This window comes from Dunckerocampus dactyliophorus, chromosome 5 (genome assembly GCF_027744805.1).
Source record: "Dunckerocampus dactyliophorus isolate RoL2022-P2 chromosome 5, RoL_Ddac_1.1, whole genome shotgun sequence".
NCBI lineage: Eukaryota > Metazoa > Chordata > Actinopteri > Syngnathiformes > Syngnathidae > Dunckerocampus > Dunckerocampus dactyliophorus.
In genome coordinates this window covers 15087604-15105430 of record NC_072823.1, presented here as the reverse complement: position 1 = coordinate 15105430, position 17827 = coordinate 15087604, and the positions used below count along the sequence as shown (strand labels likewise).

The window sequence follows — 17827 nt, the reverse complement described above, 5'->3', positions numbered from 1 at the left end:
TTTATTTAAAACAATTACAAAATGACACAAATGCCTTTTTATAAAACAATGATCTTAGGCACATGTCGAGCACACAGAGCTATCACATAAACCATAGGTTCCCAAAGTGGGCTACGCCAATTGTCATGGGGTCCACAATGCCCCCCACTGTAAAAACCTGTCAGGATAAAAGTGGGGCTTTATCACTGGTTGTATTTTTGTACTTTGGATACTGCTTTATCATGTTAAACGTTCCCATTCAATTCATTCATCTAATACGCTTAAATCATAGCGATTGCAAGTGGACAAAAGTGAAGCTCAAGTTCAACTCACCCGTAAGGATCCCAAAGTCCGAGTGAAACAAGATATATTTGACCATGCAAAATGTACATGTTTCAATCATTATTACTTACTATAAACTTCACCTATTAATCACGTTCCATATTTGAAGTTAATGAAGATTTTAAAAGGCTTGTTTTTTTTTAAGTGCAGAGAGGGTAGAGGAGACATCGGGTAATATGACCATTGTAGAAAACTGTTTAATGCTATTTGAAGATTAGCCTGAAATGCTAGAAAGGGGGGCTGTTTGGTGAAGTGAGGTGTGTCTCACAGAACTTATTAATTTTAAGGTAATGTTACTCGACATTTGTTGATTTTTCTCTGTTATGACCATTGTACAGAAGCCATCATGTCAAGAAAATACAACAAAGACACCCTGGGGCAAAGCATCCCTTGAGGAGATGGAGAAGGCAGCCGTTAAGGTGAAGGCAGGAAAGAAGTCCTCAAGGGACATCAATATTGATACACTGAAACAACTAGCTGACCAGTTTCATGGTATAAATCCACTCGTGTCGCCAACTGGCACGTGAATATGCAGACATCCGTCCCTGACAGTTGGACAACGAAACAATGTGCAGGTAGGCTACGGTATGCAAGAGATCACGTGACTGGGTTAACTACGGTAATATTGCCAGTCAGACTGTTCTAGCTGGCTGTGAGGGCCCTGTATTCTACCCAAGCTGGGTCATGTGTTCTGAGCCCAAGACTGTTCTAATCTAACTTTGTCATTTGAATGTTCACTGCCCTTCTATTGTAGCCAACACATTGGCAATTTTCCAACATTACAATTTCTAAACGTTAAAAGATGATTCTGATTTAGTTTCCATGATTTCAAGTGCTGAGAAAAAAAATGTGCTTTATTGACCAATCCCATCTGTTGCTAGGTTGACATTAGTTCTAGAATGTTTAGCTGTCAAGTTAGCCGTCAGGAGTCTTACTGCTACATGTGTGGTTATGGTAGTTTTTAAGGGGGAAAAAAAAATATTTTTCTGGTCCATCTCACTTCACCAGGTCTTTTTTTTTTTTTTAAACAATCATATTTCCACTACCCTTTATCCTAAACACATTCTGATGAGTTACGTTTCTAGAAAACACACTGAACTTAATACATGTGCAAATTGTATTGTTATATCATTTTAGCTTACCTGGGGAGGAGGAAATGTAAACGTAAAAAAAGTGTCTCACATTACCACATCTTCCCCTACATGGCTAAAAAGCCAACAAAACATCCACAGCCTCTACTTGCTTACATACATACCCGTGCTGTTATGCATGTATTTCTTTTATTTAAAACAAGTTATGATGTAAAACTGTTGTCAGATCAGACTTTTAACCACAACAGACATTTTGCATTTTTGGTACACACCAAGACACTCTTCTAAATTGTGGTTGCAGTTTGCAGCGGAGTATACAGGGGCTTAGATTTTTATCATTATTGTATAACTCAAACTGTGGTATGAGTACCACTGGTATGTACCAGTGATGTAAAAATATATATGGGAATATACATTAAATATGTATGAAATAACTTTACAAAAAAATGTAAGTGCTGTACCGACATTTAATTCAGACTGAAAGTTAATTCAAATTAAAATGTCCTTTGCTAGATAAACTACACCATTTACCTGCACACTTCAAAAGGTAAATCATGAAGGCAAGTGGAGGAAGCAAAAATGGTGGTACTTGATGTAAAAAGCTTGACCACTGGTGTACCTAATGAGTGCATGCTGGGTGTGCTGCTGGCTACTGACAACAGCTGCATGATGGCTATGTGTCCTCTTCTATCTTGATCCATCCTTTCCTATAGTCCATCTGCAGCTCCAGGTAGTACTTCCACCCAGGCTCGCTGTCATAACGCACCTCAAAAACTGTCTTCAGGGGGTTGCTGTGGGCCTCATGCACGCACACCACCTCCCCTCGGTACCACACCTCTGCCCCGTCATCCTCCTCATACAGGTGGCGTATTCTCTTCCCCACCAGTTCTGGGTAGGAGAACTTCATGGCCCCCTGAGCGTGCCGCACGGCAGAGCGCAGGACCCATTGCCTCCGGTGTTCAGTGCTGTGACAGGCGGACAAGTAGGGACAGTATTTGATCTTTAAGAGGGATGTTTTCTTTCCTTTCTTGGGGCAGCTGAGAAGGCGTAAGGTGTCCAAACTTCCTGTTCTCTGCAACTTGAGGGGCAGCTCTGTGTTCTCCTCCTCCTGCGAGACAGCTTGATAGCGAGCCTTTTTCCTCTTCGGCCCGTGACTGAGCATCCTCCTCAGCTTCAGAACCACCCCTGAACCCTTGTGGGATGCAGGCTGAAATGTGGCTTTAACAGAAGCATCCTCTAATTCGTTGTCTGAGGTTAAAGGGCGTGTCCACACATTCTCTGAGCTTGTGGGCGAACGCTCCCCATTGTGGTTTTTCTTGTTCAGTTCTTTGCTCTTTGATGAGGTGTCATCTTCATCGTTAGAGCAGCTATTGTCCAGAAACATACGCCGCGAGCTGCTCTTCACCCTGCTTTTTGTCTTTTTAGCGGTGCTCTTGCGGCGTTTATCTTTGTCGCCTTTCGGCCGTCTTGGTGTGACTGTAGGTGAGGTTGGTTTAGAGCTGCTGCTGTTGGGGGCTTCACACACCTCCAAGCGTTCTCCTGGGCCTACTCCTGGAACACAGCCAAGTAGAGGTGGTCAGATAAGTCAGACACACTATACATGTCCTCATTTGTGGCGCCCTCTATAGGTTGTGAGTGCCTCAACGTTTCATAATCATTAGACAAGCGGTCATGTCCACTTGGGACCACACATTTATGGCCTGAAAAGAGGTTTTGCATGATGGTGGCCATGTTTCTCCCAAACAATCTTGCTCAAATTTTACAGGCCTGTGAACCAAATTTCGTGGTGACCATGACGTGTATTTGTCAGAAAAATAACACAGTAGGGGTGCGTGTTTTTTGACAAAATGTCACCCTTTTGTGTGCAGCTGTGAAGGAGTAGAGCAGCTACACAAATAGATACAAATACCCAGTGGGGTGTCCTAATTCTTCTCTAACATGACTGTACTTAAAAAAAAAAAAGCAGTTAGATTAGTTAGAGGGGAAAAGTTCGAATGTTAGTAAGGACAGCCAAGGATTCATTGCTGAAGAGTGACTTAGCAATCGCTAGTGATTGAAGAGTGAACAACTCGTATCCTCAATAGGGGTGGGCATCATATTTACATGGTGATATACTGTAAGAAGCCCAAGTCACCATAGCCAACATCAGGTGGACTTTCTGTAGACAGCAACTAGTTGAGACTGGATCACCAGCAACAGCACCTTTGCTTATTGCAGCCAAGGACTACACTCCATTTTGCTTCAATCGCTATCAAGCACAATGACTCAATCAATGGCACACAGATAATCGATTATGATGCCCATCCCTAATCATCTGGATCCAAAACTTCTTCCGTATCCAAGGGAACAAAATCAGATCACATCCAATTCCAAACTGATCTCATCAGACTGGAGAGATCCAGTAGAAACATCCAAAAGGTGTTCTCAGGTGTCGTGTGAAATTCTAATAGCTGCCAGACATCTGATCCAGATGAAACTTTTACTTTGAGGTTCCAGCCTCTGAACGGACGTAAACAAAGCGACATTCGTTCCACTCAGGGAAGACTATTCTTTAGAAACGATTGGATTTTGCGGACATGCTGATTTGACGTAATTCAAGGGTGGAATGGGAACATCGCTGAAAGAATACCTACCCCTCATAACCACAACGGTAAACAGGAAGTTGCACACAAATAGATACATGAAGTGGAATAGTACTGGAGAATGCAAATGTGCACCAAGGTTGGTGGAAAACTGACAAAAAAAATCATGTATTTCTGCTTGCACATTAAAAACTACAAACATTGCTGAAGTATTGTGTTTCAAGTCTGAGAACGACACACTAAGTGTACATTTACATGATAATGCAGTCAACAGTTACATTTTCCTTTCGTCACTTTTTTTTAAAGCTCTGCGTCTTTCTTTGCCCGGTCGCGGCTGCATCTCTCCAGGTTACGGGTATGTGAGCGACAGGGAGAAAAGCTCTAAATGGCTTGGGGAAAAGTAACTTGTATAAATCTCTAGACCCCCGACTATAAGACAACGCATCCTCTTTCAGACTTCTTTCTAGGGGAAAAAAATAGTCTTATTGTGGTATTTCACCTGGTTTGGATTCCAAACTTTAGGGTTAAGCTCACAAGAGGGACGACTTTCAGGAAAAAAGCATACAAGAATGCAAACAGCAGTCCGAAACAAAAATGGTTAAAAATGTTCATGTGGACTGAGGTTCAAGGGCAGGGTCTGCTGTCTTCCATCTCAGATTAAAAACAGATAAATCAGTTGTGTAATTCTTGTGTCTGCTAATTCATTTTCTGTCACTTCCTGTGAGGATGGCAACACAGACTCCATGTTTTGGACTATTGTGGCACTTTCCCCGCAGACAGATCGACCATAATAACAGACGTTTGCTGATATCACTGGCATGAGGAGCCAACTTGTGCAACAACAACAAAAAAAAGTTACAATTGCCTATAATCCCTCTTGACCGTGATAGGTGAATTTCTGCAAAGTAGGATTCCTTATGAAGAAATTGAATATTTTCACACAGCATGGAAAACCTGTTTACAACATTCTAGATAGTTTTTAACACTGCAGTCATACCTCGTTTATTGCGATTAATTGCTTCCAGATGCGACCATGAAAAGTGAATTTCTGTAAAGTAGGATTCAATATTAATAAATGGCATACTTTCGTAGTTGGGGGCTACACGGTGGTCGAGTGGTTAGCATGTTGGCCACACAGTCGGGAGTTTTCTCCGGGTACTCTGGTTTCCTCCCGCATTCCGAAAACATGCATGTTAGGTTAATTGGCGACTCTAAATTGTCCATAGGTATGAATGTGAGTGGTGCCCTGCGATTGGCTGGCGACCAGTCCAGGGTGTAACCCGCCTCTCGCCCAAAGGCGGCTGGGATAGGCTCCAGCATACCCCCGTGACCCTAATGAGGATAAGCGAGCATAGAAAATGGATGGGTGGATTTTCATAGTTATAGCACAGAAAACCTGTTTACGATCTTCTGAATGCGGGTTTTTAACATCATTAGAGCCCTCTAGACATGAAATAACACCCATATAGTCACCTTTACATTTGTATTACCCAAATATAGTAGATATACAGTAATCAAAGGAAAGAAGACATATTGGACATTAAGATAAAAACGTTAGCAATTCCTTGTTGTTTTCCTGGACAGTGTCCTGTTCAGAGTTGAGTGGACATTGGCGTGCGTTACCTCAACAACAGTAGCCCGTGTTTTAATTCGAACCGCCAAGTGGTGAGGGATGACCGTAATCGCCAGCAAAACACGCTAGCTGTTGCCAACATGGGCTGCACGGTGGCTAAGTGGTTAGCATGTTGGCCATACAGTTAGGAGATCTGACAGATCTGGGATCAAATCTCTGTTGGGCATCTTCTGTGCATGTTTGCATGCGCAAGCTTCCTCCCGCACTCCAAAAGCATGCACGTTACGTTAATTGGCGACTATAATGTCCCTAAATATAAATGAAAGTGTGAATGGCCATTTGTCTATATGTGCCCTGCGATTGGCTGGCAACCAGTCCAGGGTGTACTCCACCTCTCACACAAAGTCAGCTGGGATAGGCTCCAGCATACCCTGTGACACTATCGGTATTGAAAATGAATTAATGTTGCAAACATTTGGACTTCAAAAGCTATTTCCCGCCAACAGAACGGAGAGAAAAAGGCTTCTGTCGCTGCACATACGGAGGACAACATGGAAGAGAGCCGGGAACCAGGTACACTACAGGAGAAAATGGCGATGTTGAATATATGAGAAACACCACGATGATATGAAGTACTTAACAAAATACATTAAGGAAGTAAAGAATGATACAAGTGAATGGGCTGGAAGAGAAAGCGAATGCCTTACAGAAGCAAAATGATTAAAAGGATCGCATGAAATCATAAATCATAAGAGTGCAAGATTGACGATTTAGAGCAGTACACGCGCATGAACAATGATTGTGCTTCACATTACATGCACGCCTCATGCCACAGCAGCTGATAATATACGATATATAAACTAAATATTCTACTTGTCAACATATAACAGATGGTGTGAATGAATTATCAGTAACAGACATGGAGTAGAGATAGGATTCAATAAGCACTCCTTTTCAGACATGTTAAAATTATGCAAATGTAACCATGTGATGTTCGTTACTGTAACTTGTGAAGCATGTATGAAACAAAACAAACCATTGGCATAACCAAGGTAACAACAAAACAAAGTAAAACATTACACTTGGATGAGCCCACTATAACAGAAATGGGTAGAAGCACAGTCTTTGCAGAGTCAATAGCCCAAACCATGTGAACAGTCAAGACGTGTCAGCAGGGATGGGACAATTTGATTAAGCTTGTTAGGTAATCTGAGGGACAAACGTACAGCAGGTCTTGCAGGCTTATAAATGAGCATGTTTTCAAAATGCAAAGCAGGATACCAGCATGTCACGACATGCTCTTAATTAGAATTCTAAAACAAAACTAAAAAGCTCCTGCATAATCTGTAGTCATGATTCATCTTTCAGTTGGAGTCAACCCTACAAGAACGGTATCGTACATGAGAGTAGAACAACACCTGGAGGGAGGCGTTATAAAAAATAATTATCCCCGCCAAACACCATAAACAAGTGCAGTGCAATCATGCGACTTTTGTTACTGGCTTCCCTTCCCAGCTCTCACAAGAAAAAGCAGCAAAGAATAGCGAGGTGAAGGGACAACATAAATAAGAAAGATACCTGGGTATTCTTTTGGACATCAGGTGAAGTTGATTCTGTAAAAAATAAATGCATTTTATTTGGAATATGAATGCTTTCTGCCAGTGAAGAAGACATTTGTGACAGCACGATTGAGGAGTTCAGTCAAAGAAAAACATTGGCCGTCATGTTGGACAGATAACATGAACAAATTATCCTTCACAGAAACTGTCAGGAAGTGAAACCAGCATGAAACTAATTCAAACGCCCTACAAGAACAGAAGGATGCTTTCTTCCCTTCTTGGAGTGTGGTTGTTGAAACATATCTAGTCCTGTTGCCTTGTTGTAATGGCTTCAAAAGTCATGATGAGTGTGCTTTCAAGACATCAGCCTAACAAATCCCCACATCTATTTGTAATACTTTTGGTTCAAAACACAAAATCAGTCATATTGCCACCAAACATTGCAAAACTAATAGTAATACTGCTTTATGGAGGCACTCATTGAAATACCAGAGTGTTTTAATTACAGCTGGGGTGTGTATGAAACTGCAAAGAGGACAGAAGCTTTAATTATAAACAAAAGGATAAAAGAAAAGCTGTTAAAAGAAAAGCCATTATTTCTGGTCTTACTAAATTTAATGACTTGGGAGTGCATGAGAAACTTGATCACACGGTCATTTACAAACAAGCATATTGCACAACATTACAACAGCATGTTGTAATAGTGGGAAGGACCAAACTGCTGCATTAATACCACTGATGAGTTCATTAGTAAACAACAGTACGTAGGGATGTAGCTATATGGCATTCTCAGTTACGTACGCAGGTACGTACCTCGGTATTAAGGTCACAGTTCGATTCAATTTACATTCATACCAACAATAAAACTACTTTGCCGATAAATAAAACCCGAAAAATAAATAATGATATACTAAATCATAACTTCCAAGCATTCCTTTTAGCAAAGTGAAACGATGCGGTTAAGTGCAACAGTAGTAGCTGATGAACAGTGTGAATCATTACTCTATTTTTAGTCAATGAAAATTCCTTAGTTATCAATTAAGTTCAGCGTTATTAGCTCCAGATTACAGCTTAACAATGCCAGCTCATTCATCAGTTAATTGGTCCCAGACCTGACCGTGATAAGTGAAAGTCTGCAAAGTAGGATTCCTTATAACCCAAATATTTTTAGTAAGAGCATAGAAAGCCTGTTTACAACCTTCTAAATACTTTACCATTAACATGTGTTCTAGACATGAAATGACACACCTGTAGTCACCTTTAAACCAGTATTACTCAATATCGTAGACCTACTAATCGAAAATAAGACAATATAGATGAACACATTAGCTTTGGGAGTGTTCCATGTGGTTCGTTTTTTTCACTTCTGGTTGACAGTTCTTCCTGCGGTGGCCATTGTCGTGTTGATGTAGATAATGTAACAGTACTGACACCTAGTGACCAGTGTAGAATACCACATAGCACAAAGTGTCATTGTTTCAATGACTATTCTGAATGTTTTATATTTAATTTATATTTTAGTGCACTTAGTATGCATATTACTTGAATAGGCCATAGTCAACCACAAAAGTGATGATTTATTAATATATTTTGAAAACCCGTGATAAGAGTGAAGCCGCAAAATTCTAAACGAGATTTGGCGACGGATGACTGTATTCCTATCAACCTTCCAGCTTTTTCTCATTACGCCATTTTGGTCTATTTCTTTTTTTTGTGTGTGTGTGTGTGTGTGTGTGTGTGTGTGTGTGACGGGCCCATAAAAAAACTAAAATTAAAAAATTAAAAATCTCCAGGAAAAAAAATGCATCTCCAGAGTAGGCTCTGTCTTCTTGGCACTATATCACTAGTCATGACTCATGCCAGTCAAAAGCTGGGCTGCATGCTAGTTGAGGTGTTCTACATGCTTGTAAGGCGGTGTGGTGCCATGGCACACTCTCGGGCTTGTGGATGTGTCCTGTATGTCTGGATCTCCACTCCTGCAGAGAATATTTCGCTTTTTTCCGAAATGCCCACTTGTATTTGATTGCTGAGTAAATGCATGACGCAATAAACACTTCCTGTCTTTTGTATTGTAATGTAATGTAATGTCTCGCGTGTCCCTGCAGAGCGTGCGCGGTGTTGTGTGAAAAATAAAGAAGCCTCCAATGTAAGCTCACACAAGACGTGCAGTTGAGTCCGTTATTTTATATCTTTCAGTTTGAATGCGTACCACAAGGCACTTCGGTACGCCTTTGAATCAAACCGAAAGAGGTGTACTGAAAAATTCCAATACACTAACAGTACGACAAGTGTAATAAGCATGAGTTTGACATCAACAGCTGAGTAGTAGATGTAGTCTATTTAAATGTATTTTCAAGTGATCCATATTAGATCAGATCACTATTTCTCTCAAGTATCTACTGAACACAGGGCCGCACGGCGGTCTAGTGGTTAGCATGTTGGCCACACGGTCACAGTCAGGACATCTGAAAGACCTGGGTTCGAATCTCCGTTGGGCATTTCTGTGTGGAGTTTGCATGTACTCCCCGTGCGTGGGTTTTCTCCGGGTACTCCGGTTTCCTCCCACATTCCAAAAACATGCATGTTAGGTTAATTGGCCACTCTAAATTGTCCATAGGTATGAATGAATGAATTTGTCTATATGTGCCCTGCGATTGGCTGGCGACCAGTCCAGGATGTACCCCGGCTGTCGCCTCAAGTCAGCTGGGATAGGCTCCAGCGACCCTAATGAGGAGAAGCGGCATGGAAAAATGGATGGATCTACTGAACACATCCTTATTTTATGCCCTGTGCTTTCAAGTTTGTTTCCAAATATAGTTCCTATACTAGGGCTACCTGTAAAATCAAAATATATTAAAGTGCACTCACCTAGGTGTTTGCAGACATTGGAGTAATAGAAAAGGTTGAGCACGTCCGTGTAGACGCTGGGCAGATGTTTGAGTGACATCAACTTTCTGAGTCGAGACGAGCAGTTTCGTTTATGCAACTGGATGAGGATCTTCTCCTCAGAGAGCGTGGTGGGCCGCAGTTCCACTCTGTGTTCTTGAAGGACTTGGTCGATGAAGGTGCCAGGGACTACAGGGAAAAGCAGTTCTTTGACCACCAGCATGGGGAGGAACACAGCCCCCGTCCGCATGACATGTGGGAAAGGACAGCGACCCTGCATGATGTACTCCTTCAACCTATCCAGCACTTCCTGGAGAGCGGAGTTGATCTCCTCATTGAACCATTTATGTCTTGCTTTAATTCCCAACAAGCTGGAGATTTTCTGGATTTTGGTGGAGAGTTCTGGCAGCTCCTGCTGAGCCAGCCAGGTTCTGAGCTTCTGCTCCGAGGTGGCAGACACACATTTGGACACCACCTTGCAGAGGGAGCGGTGCAGCACTAGGAAGTGCTTACGAACTGGTACTTGCACATTTTGTTTTTTTGGTGCTAATTCAGCCCTGACTTCCACCGTTTCTTGAGGTGGTGCTGAACCAGGGAACTTCAAATCATGAAGACTGATTTTGTGGGATGAAATTTTGAGGCAGTCAGGTGGAATAGTTCTATTATCAAATTCGGCTTCCGGCAATTGAGGTGCACTTTGAGGTTGAGGCTCAGTGCTGCTGACCACCTGCTCCTCATGTGGTGTCCTTTCATAACTCAGACTAAGTGAGCTTGGAGGTTTAGGATCAGTTTCTTGTACAGATGATGGTTTAGTTTCAAGTTCCACAGGTTCACATTTCTTAATGACCAGCAAGGAGCTGATTTCTGAGAAAGCTGGGTCCTCAGGTTCTGTTTTGATGTGATCCTTTAAGGCCTGACTGAGAGAACCTACACTTGAGTCACATGTGTCTGGTGGATTCGTTTTCTCCACTTTGATATTTGTGGCTTCAAACACATCTACAACTGGCGTACCTGGACAGACATGAGTGGGGGGTACTTCTGGATGAGATTTTATTTCTTTAATGCACGTTGTGCGTTTGATTTCACAGTTTTTAGGCGACAGCGTGGTTCTCTGAAGTTCCTCGTCTGGAGGTAGCACTCCAGATGCCAGCATGTATGTTTGGTAAGGTGCCAGGCTAAACACACTGTCAATAACTGGCATTTCAGGAGAGTCCGATTTATTTGGTACGTCCTCCATTTCTAGCTTTTGTCGCTTTTTAAACAAGTCTGTTTCATATAAATCCAACGCTTCCTCTTTTATTTTGAGGAGTGGAAGTGTGTCAGGGTTGCTTCTCTTCAGGATACCTTTAAGAACAGAGGTGGATGGATCACTGTGTTTATTTCCTGGTGCAATGACTGTACAAAGATTAGAACTATTAGCTAATGCTGCACGATCGCAATCTGGCCTCTGACTGGGGTACGGAGGATGCCACATCACTGGGGAAACTGGGAGGTCACTGTGCTGTTTTGGGCATGTGACCGGGCCTTCACAAGATGAATAGTCTAGGACCCTGTCTATTGCTAAACCACAAGGTAAGTGTGCAGGTTGATCTAAATGCCGGCTGGCAAAAGAGGGAAAGAATCTTCTCATTTGAATGTGGGAAGGTGACACGAGTGGGAATCGTGTTGGACTGATTTGGTCCATTCTCAGGAAGGAATGGTGCGTGTGCGATGGTCCAACATGCTGGCTGCTGTTGCTGGCTGCAGAGGACATTGGGTGGTCTAAACAGTGGGCTGAGGAGGGAACGCTATTTGAATGCAGCCCAGGTGGCGCATTCTGCGTTTTTAGGTTACTGTTTGGACTTAAATGAAACCCAGAAAGAGCGTAACATGGATAGTGAAAGCCTTGAACAAAGGAGTGATGTGGTAGTGTTTCAGTGCTATGTAAAAACAAAGGAATGTCCCCGTGAAGCATCACAGGGAATGTATAATGGTCCCTCTGGTTTGGGGTTGTGTGTTTTCGAATAGGGGTGGTGTCCTCTCTTTGCATCACATCAGTATCCTCATGATGTGTTCTGTTTTCTACCTCCACGTTGGCCTGCGAAGAATAACACAGTGGCTGTTTTGTTAGATGGCCATATTTGGTCATGGGAGAACATTCTTTATAAAGCTCTGAGGTCATATGCTCATATGTTGCATGGGAGGGGAGGATGCCTGCATAGCCTCTGGGAGATGGCTGTAAATGTCGGCTCTGCTCACTTAAAGATGCAAACATGGAGTGGGGAGGCATACAGGTGTAGGCACTGTAGTTCGGCTCAATCCTAGCTGGCAAAATCCTTCCTCGGCTTGAGTTCGCTGCAATCTGGATTTGTTCATCACCGGGATCCAATTGTAAACCTCTTGGGGTGTCTTCTGCCCTCTGCTGGATGGGTGATCTTTTGCTGTGGTGAACTTGAGCTTGCGTCCAAGCGTGCTTAAAATCAGCATGTGCTGGCATTTGTTGGGATCTATGCTCCAAACTGTACCTATGTCCCACCATGCAACCCAGGTCATGGCAGCAGGGGTTATGTCCATACACAGCTTTAGGAATAGCCAGGTAAACAGGGCTGTCAGATAGCGGAGACGCATTCTCGCCTCGTGTTTTAGTTTTTCTAACAGTCGCTGATGCCGCTGCTGTTGGACTGCTGTTTCCTATACTTTTATTAGAGTACGCCGTAAAGCCCAGTGTGAACTGCGTGTGATTCTTTGAGGAAGAATGGCCGTCATCTGAAGAACTGCTGTCTTGTCTGCGAATGATGAGGCTTTGTCCTTGTGTGCCAGACAGTTGACTAATAGGACTTGTAGCATCCAGCAGTAAGGAGTTTGAGTTAATGCAAGATGGCGTAAACTCTGCCTCATCCTTTCCTCGGGGGTCGTTGGAGAAGTAGGGCCCGCCGTACTGCAGGACGGGTTTCTCAAGAAACCCTGACATATCTGATGACTTTGACAGTCCGGAGAACGTCACGGTCCCATCAACTAAAGGCATCAAAACACCTCAGTGAGGGTTTGGTTACTCATCGTGTTGTAATGTTGTGGCTCCAAACCTAAGAACATAAAACAAGCGTAAGAAACACATTCATTATATTTTAGAATTAAAAAGGATCAGTCCATCTATCCACAGTATTTATTGCTTAACCTTACCAAAGTTACTTACCAAACTGTCAGGACTCCTCGTGATTTAAACATAGTAACAAGCAGCTCCCTGCAGCTACATCATGGCCAAAAGGCAGACAACCATGTTCTTTAGTACATACACTACTGATTAGACAGTAAACCTACTGGCATGGGGCAGTGTATAATAATAATAATAATAATAATAATAATAATAATAATCCCTTAGTGTTCAGGGATTTTGTTTTTGTTTGGCCAGGTCTCTGAAAAAAATCAAAACATTTTTAAAAATAAAATAAAGTAAAATCACACCAAAGTAAATGTGAATCCGTCCTTCAACTCTTTGAAATGGCGGCATGGTTTTGGGTTCTTTTGAAAATTAATAACATAAATTGTAAGTGCTACAGACAATGACAAAGATTAGTTTAAATTCACTGAGAAAGAAGGATTTTTTTTAGGTTCACCTATATATTTTTAAATGTGCCTACAAAATAACTACTATGGTGGTATGGACTGGAAAGCACTGACGCGTAGTTTGTGTCCTAATTCCATTTCAAAATTTTAAAAATGATACAAATTTTGTATTTTACACAGGTTTTTCTCAAGTTACAATCAGGCATAACAAAGGTGTTCCATTTGGAGACCCGTGGTGACACTTGGTCAAAGTCTTCACTAATTTCATGCAAACACCAGCTCCATGGCTTCCTGACACAGAACGGCAACTAACATACTGTACAACACTCGCCCATGAACATGACAGTCAGAAGGCAAAGCAAATAACCAGAAAAATATTTAAATTCTTCGGCCTAGACGACCAGCCTTTCGCAGTGGTAGAAGACAGAGTGTATGTGACACCCCTAGTGTCAGTCCATCTCAATCATGGATGATCAGTATCAGAGTCAAGCATGCATTAAAACCCTGATTGAAAAATCCCTAGTAGTGTCCAATGCTGTACATCAGCCGAATCTCAGCAAAGTTAGCTTTCTCAACATCCATCCATCCATCCATTTTCTATACCGCTTCATCCTCATTAGGGTCGCGGGGGCATGCTGGAGCTTATCCCAGCTGACTTCGGGCGAGGTACACCCTGGACTGGTCGCCAGCCAATCGCAGGGCACATATAGACAAACAACCATTCACACTCACATTCATACCTATGGGCAAATTAGAGTCGCCAATTAACCTCACCTGCATGTTTTTGGGAATGTGGGAGGAAGCCGGAGTGCCCGGAGAAAACCAACGCACACACGGGGAGAACATGCAAACTCCACACAGAAATGCCCAGGGGAGAATCAAACCCAGGTCTTCCCGATCTCCAGGCTGTTCCTGTATTGGCCAACGTGCTAACCACTAGACCACCGTGCGGCCCAACATGTGTCACAAAAATGGCTGATACTTAAATGGAGGCGTTGTAAAACAGATTTTAACATGTAAATAAAAGTTTATATTCAGTGTATATCGACATAGAAGTGTTGCCTTATATGGTAAAAACTTTTATATATATATATATATATATATATATATTATTGCCATCTGAATTTGATACGTTTAAAACTTACGAAGCGATACACATGCATAACATTTCTTTTTCTTTTTTTTTTAAATTCTATTGTATTTTTTCTTCCATAGTCATATCTTCACTTTCTGATATGAAAGGGGTTACTTCAAAAACAAAACACATTACAATTCTTTCAAGTTTCACAATAGCAGGTAAGTATTTTAGGAATAGATCTGACATTATGCATCCATCCATTTTCTACACCGCTTATCATGAGTCACAACAGCATGGGATGGAGCAGACAAAATTATCTAGACTGTTAAATATTTCAATCAGGGATTCTTAATCGTCCGTGGACCCCTGGGGTTCATCAGATAAACATTTAAAATTTCAGGATGGAAATGAGCGGCCCTAGTAAAAATAAAAGTACATTGAACACATTGAATGTAAAGTTTTATGTGAATATTTCTGGGTAAAGGGGTGCATAGCTTTCATCGTTTACTTATAAGAGACCAATTACCCCAAAACAATTCCGCCCCACTGCTTGAAATCAAATAACTATGAGTAAAGTCTTAATACCTTTTATACGCCCGTTTTCCCCTTTTAATGGCGTCACTGACAGACACTTGAATGCAACATTTCATGCAAAGTGCTGTCACGAAGTATCACAAGGAGATGCAAAGCCATACAGAAATACAACGTAAGTGCTAAACGACCATGCAGTTTAGTGATACCTACTTCACTAAATACAAACAAATAAGGTATGCAAAACGTGGCACTAAAACACTTGAACTATTCTTTTGTTACTATCAGCCCATCCTGTTGTCAAAGCGTGAAGAAGGAAGTCTTATGTTCTGCACATTGAAAACTGTGTGACTGTCTCCGAAAGAAAAACCGGAGCCAACTACTAAACGTTTGCTTTTCATGTCAGTCTGTGTCAAAGTTCTAATTAAATATTTGACAAACAGGTCATACCATGAATACTACACCACACCATTCCCTACAGTTTGTCGGCTGGAAACCGGTTTAACTCCTCCGGCAAATAATTATATTAAAAAAACATTAATAGCTGGCCGTAGGTTTGCAGCTTTTTTTTAAACAACAAAGATTTTCTTATAATCAGAACATAAACGTGCTCAAAAATCCTCACATTTGATGATTTCCTGTCCTCGCCTCATGTGTTTGTTTCCTCTCCCCCTTCAATCATCTTTAGCTCAATTAGACCTTATTATTAGTTTTACCTTGCACCGTGACGACAAGCAGCACTTTCGGCAAAAAAGATACTCCATGTAACACAAGTCCAAATTAGGAAAAGTCCTCGACACGGGTCCCCCAAATCCTGCGGAAGAAGAGAAAAAAAATGTAAAAAAGGGGGAGGAGTGGTGGTTGTGGTGGGGGTCTGTCTAAAAACACGTTGCCGCGCTCTGCAGATATCCACACTGGCTTTTTTGTGAAGTGACGAAAGTAACGAGAGGAGGAGGAGAAGGAGGAGGAAGAATGGAGGATGGTCTTTGATCAACAGGCGGAGTTACACTCTGCAAGATTTGCTTTAATGTCTCGCTTTCCTAATAATGAGATTGATTCATATGACCACATCACCTAAAGTGAACTTTTACTTATTCCTATTGATTTGTCCCCAATACAGAGTTCACGCAGATAAACTCACTATGATGGAGGGTTCTAATGTTTGGCTAACTTTCACACAGATTAACTGCAGTTTTACTAGAGCTTGACAGTCAAAGTGAAATAAGGGCTACATCACCACACATCATATCAATCCACAAAGAAGATGACTTTGCTTATTATGCTTTGATGCGATGCCATATTCATTTCAATGGGTGTATTTTCAACATATTGTGGACCAAAGACCTGATCATGGAAGAAAAAAACCGTGACAGTGTAGCCAACTTGACGACTTTGTTGCTAAATCTCGCGACGTTCCAAACCCTCTTGGTGACATATTTTCAAGTGACTCGCGACAAATGTCGTGACTTTTTCTGCCGTCTTTGGAGAGTTATCTGCTATTTGGGGACTTAAAAGTGAAAGCACGTATTGATCTGGTGTTTGTGTTCTCACGGATTGGCCGAGGTCCACCCTGCCCCAAAGCAGTCACAAGCGGTCAGTGCACTGTTAGCTCCAGCGGCACACTGAGAACATATTGGAGTTGTACGCATCCATGAATCATGCATGCTCAAGGCGTGATGCCACCGGGGTGGATCTCGCCCTGTTTTAGAAAGGGAGATCTAAAACGTAAGTGTTCCTTAATCTTCATTAAATTACAACTCATTACACTCAAGCCTCATTTGGACTCGGTCACTTACCTGTTAGTGTGCCAGAACGTGTGATGGAAGAAGTGTGATCAATTAAACAAGTAGCCCTAACTGCAAGATAAAGCGTGGAGGCTGGAGGCAAGTCCGGATGTGATTATTACGCTGTCTAGACTTTGAGAGGCGCTGGCCAAGTTAAAATATTAAAATACTTTTATTTTGATGAAGTGATGGTCAATTTTAAATTAACAAACCAAGAATCAAGTTTATTTGGAGTTCTCACACGCCCCCAAAAACTGTTCCAATTCTCCCCCTTCAGTAGGCAATACAGAGCACTGTTCGCCAAAACAACCAGACACAAAAACAGTTTTTTCACCCTGGTTGTCAAACTGCTGAATACTTAACACACACTGCCAGTTTCCACAAGCTGACCTGTATGTATGTATGTACTGTATGTATACATGCATGTAATACTTTATTATTTATCCATATTGATATTACCAACCACTGCTATGTGCATTTGCACTACATACTGTTCTGGACAGAGCACTGTGAGTTTGTAACCTGTAACATTCAAGATTCAAGAGTTTTATTGTCATATGCACAGTAAAACAGGTAGTTCTCCTATGCAATGAAATTCTTATTCTGTTCATTCTCCCAAAAAAAGAAAGAAAACACAAGAAAATGAATAAGAACAGAAGAAACATTAATACCAATAAATTAAGCAACAACAAAAGAGACATTAATACAAATAAATAAATAATAAAGTGCTATGAGTGTGTGCGTGTGTTGCGTGCGGCGTGTGTGAGTGCTTCGTTGAGAAGCCTGATGGCCTGTGGGTAAAAGCTGTTTGCCAGCCTTGTGGTCCTGGACTTCAAACTCCTGTAGCGTCTGCCTGACGGTAGGAGTGTGAATAATGAG

General features: G+C 41.8%; 1 protein-coding gene across 2 annotated transcripts; it reads right to left on the bottom strand.

The window, feature by feature from the left end:
* Positions 1 to 20: 20 nt before the first annotated feature.
* On the bottom strand, positions 21 to 16165 carry c5h15orf39 (chromosome 5 C15orf39 homolog). Of its 2 annotated transcripts, none has more exons than XM_054777728.1 (3): positions 15881 to 16165; positions 9995 to 13074; positions 21 to 2963 (listed from the first exon to the last, which is right to left on the bottom strand). In XM_054777728.1, exons 2-3 carry the CDS (start codon positions 13014 to 13016, stop codon positions 2086 to 2088), a joined length of 3900 nt encoding a protein of 1299 aa, XP_054633703.1. In that variant the 5' UTR covers positions 13017 to 13074; positions 15881 to 16165; the 3' UTR covers positions 21 to 2085. The 2 variants fall into 2 exon arrangements, with proteins under 2 accessions (XP_054633703.1, XP_054633704.1); XM_054777729.1 differs by lacking the exon at positions 15881 to 16165 and adding an exon at positions 15790 to 15880.
* Positions 16166 to 17827: the final 1662 nt, after the last annotated feature.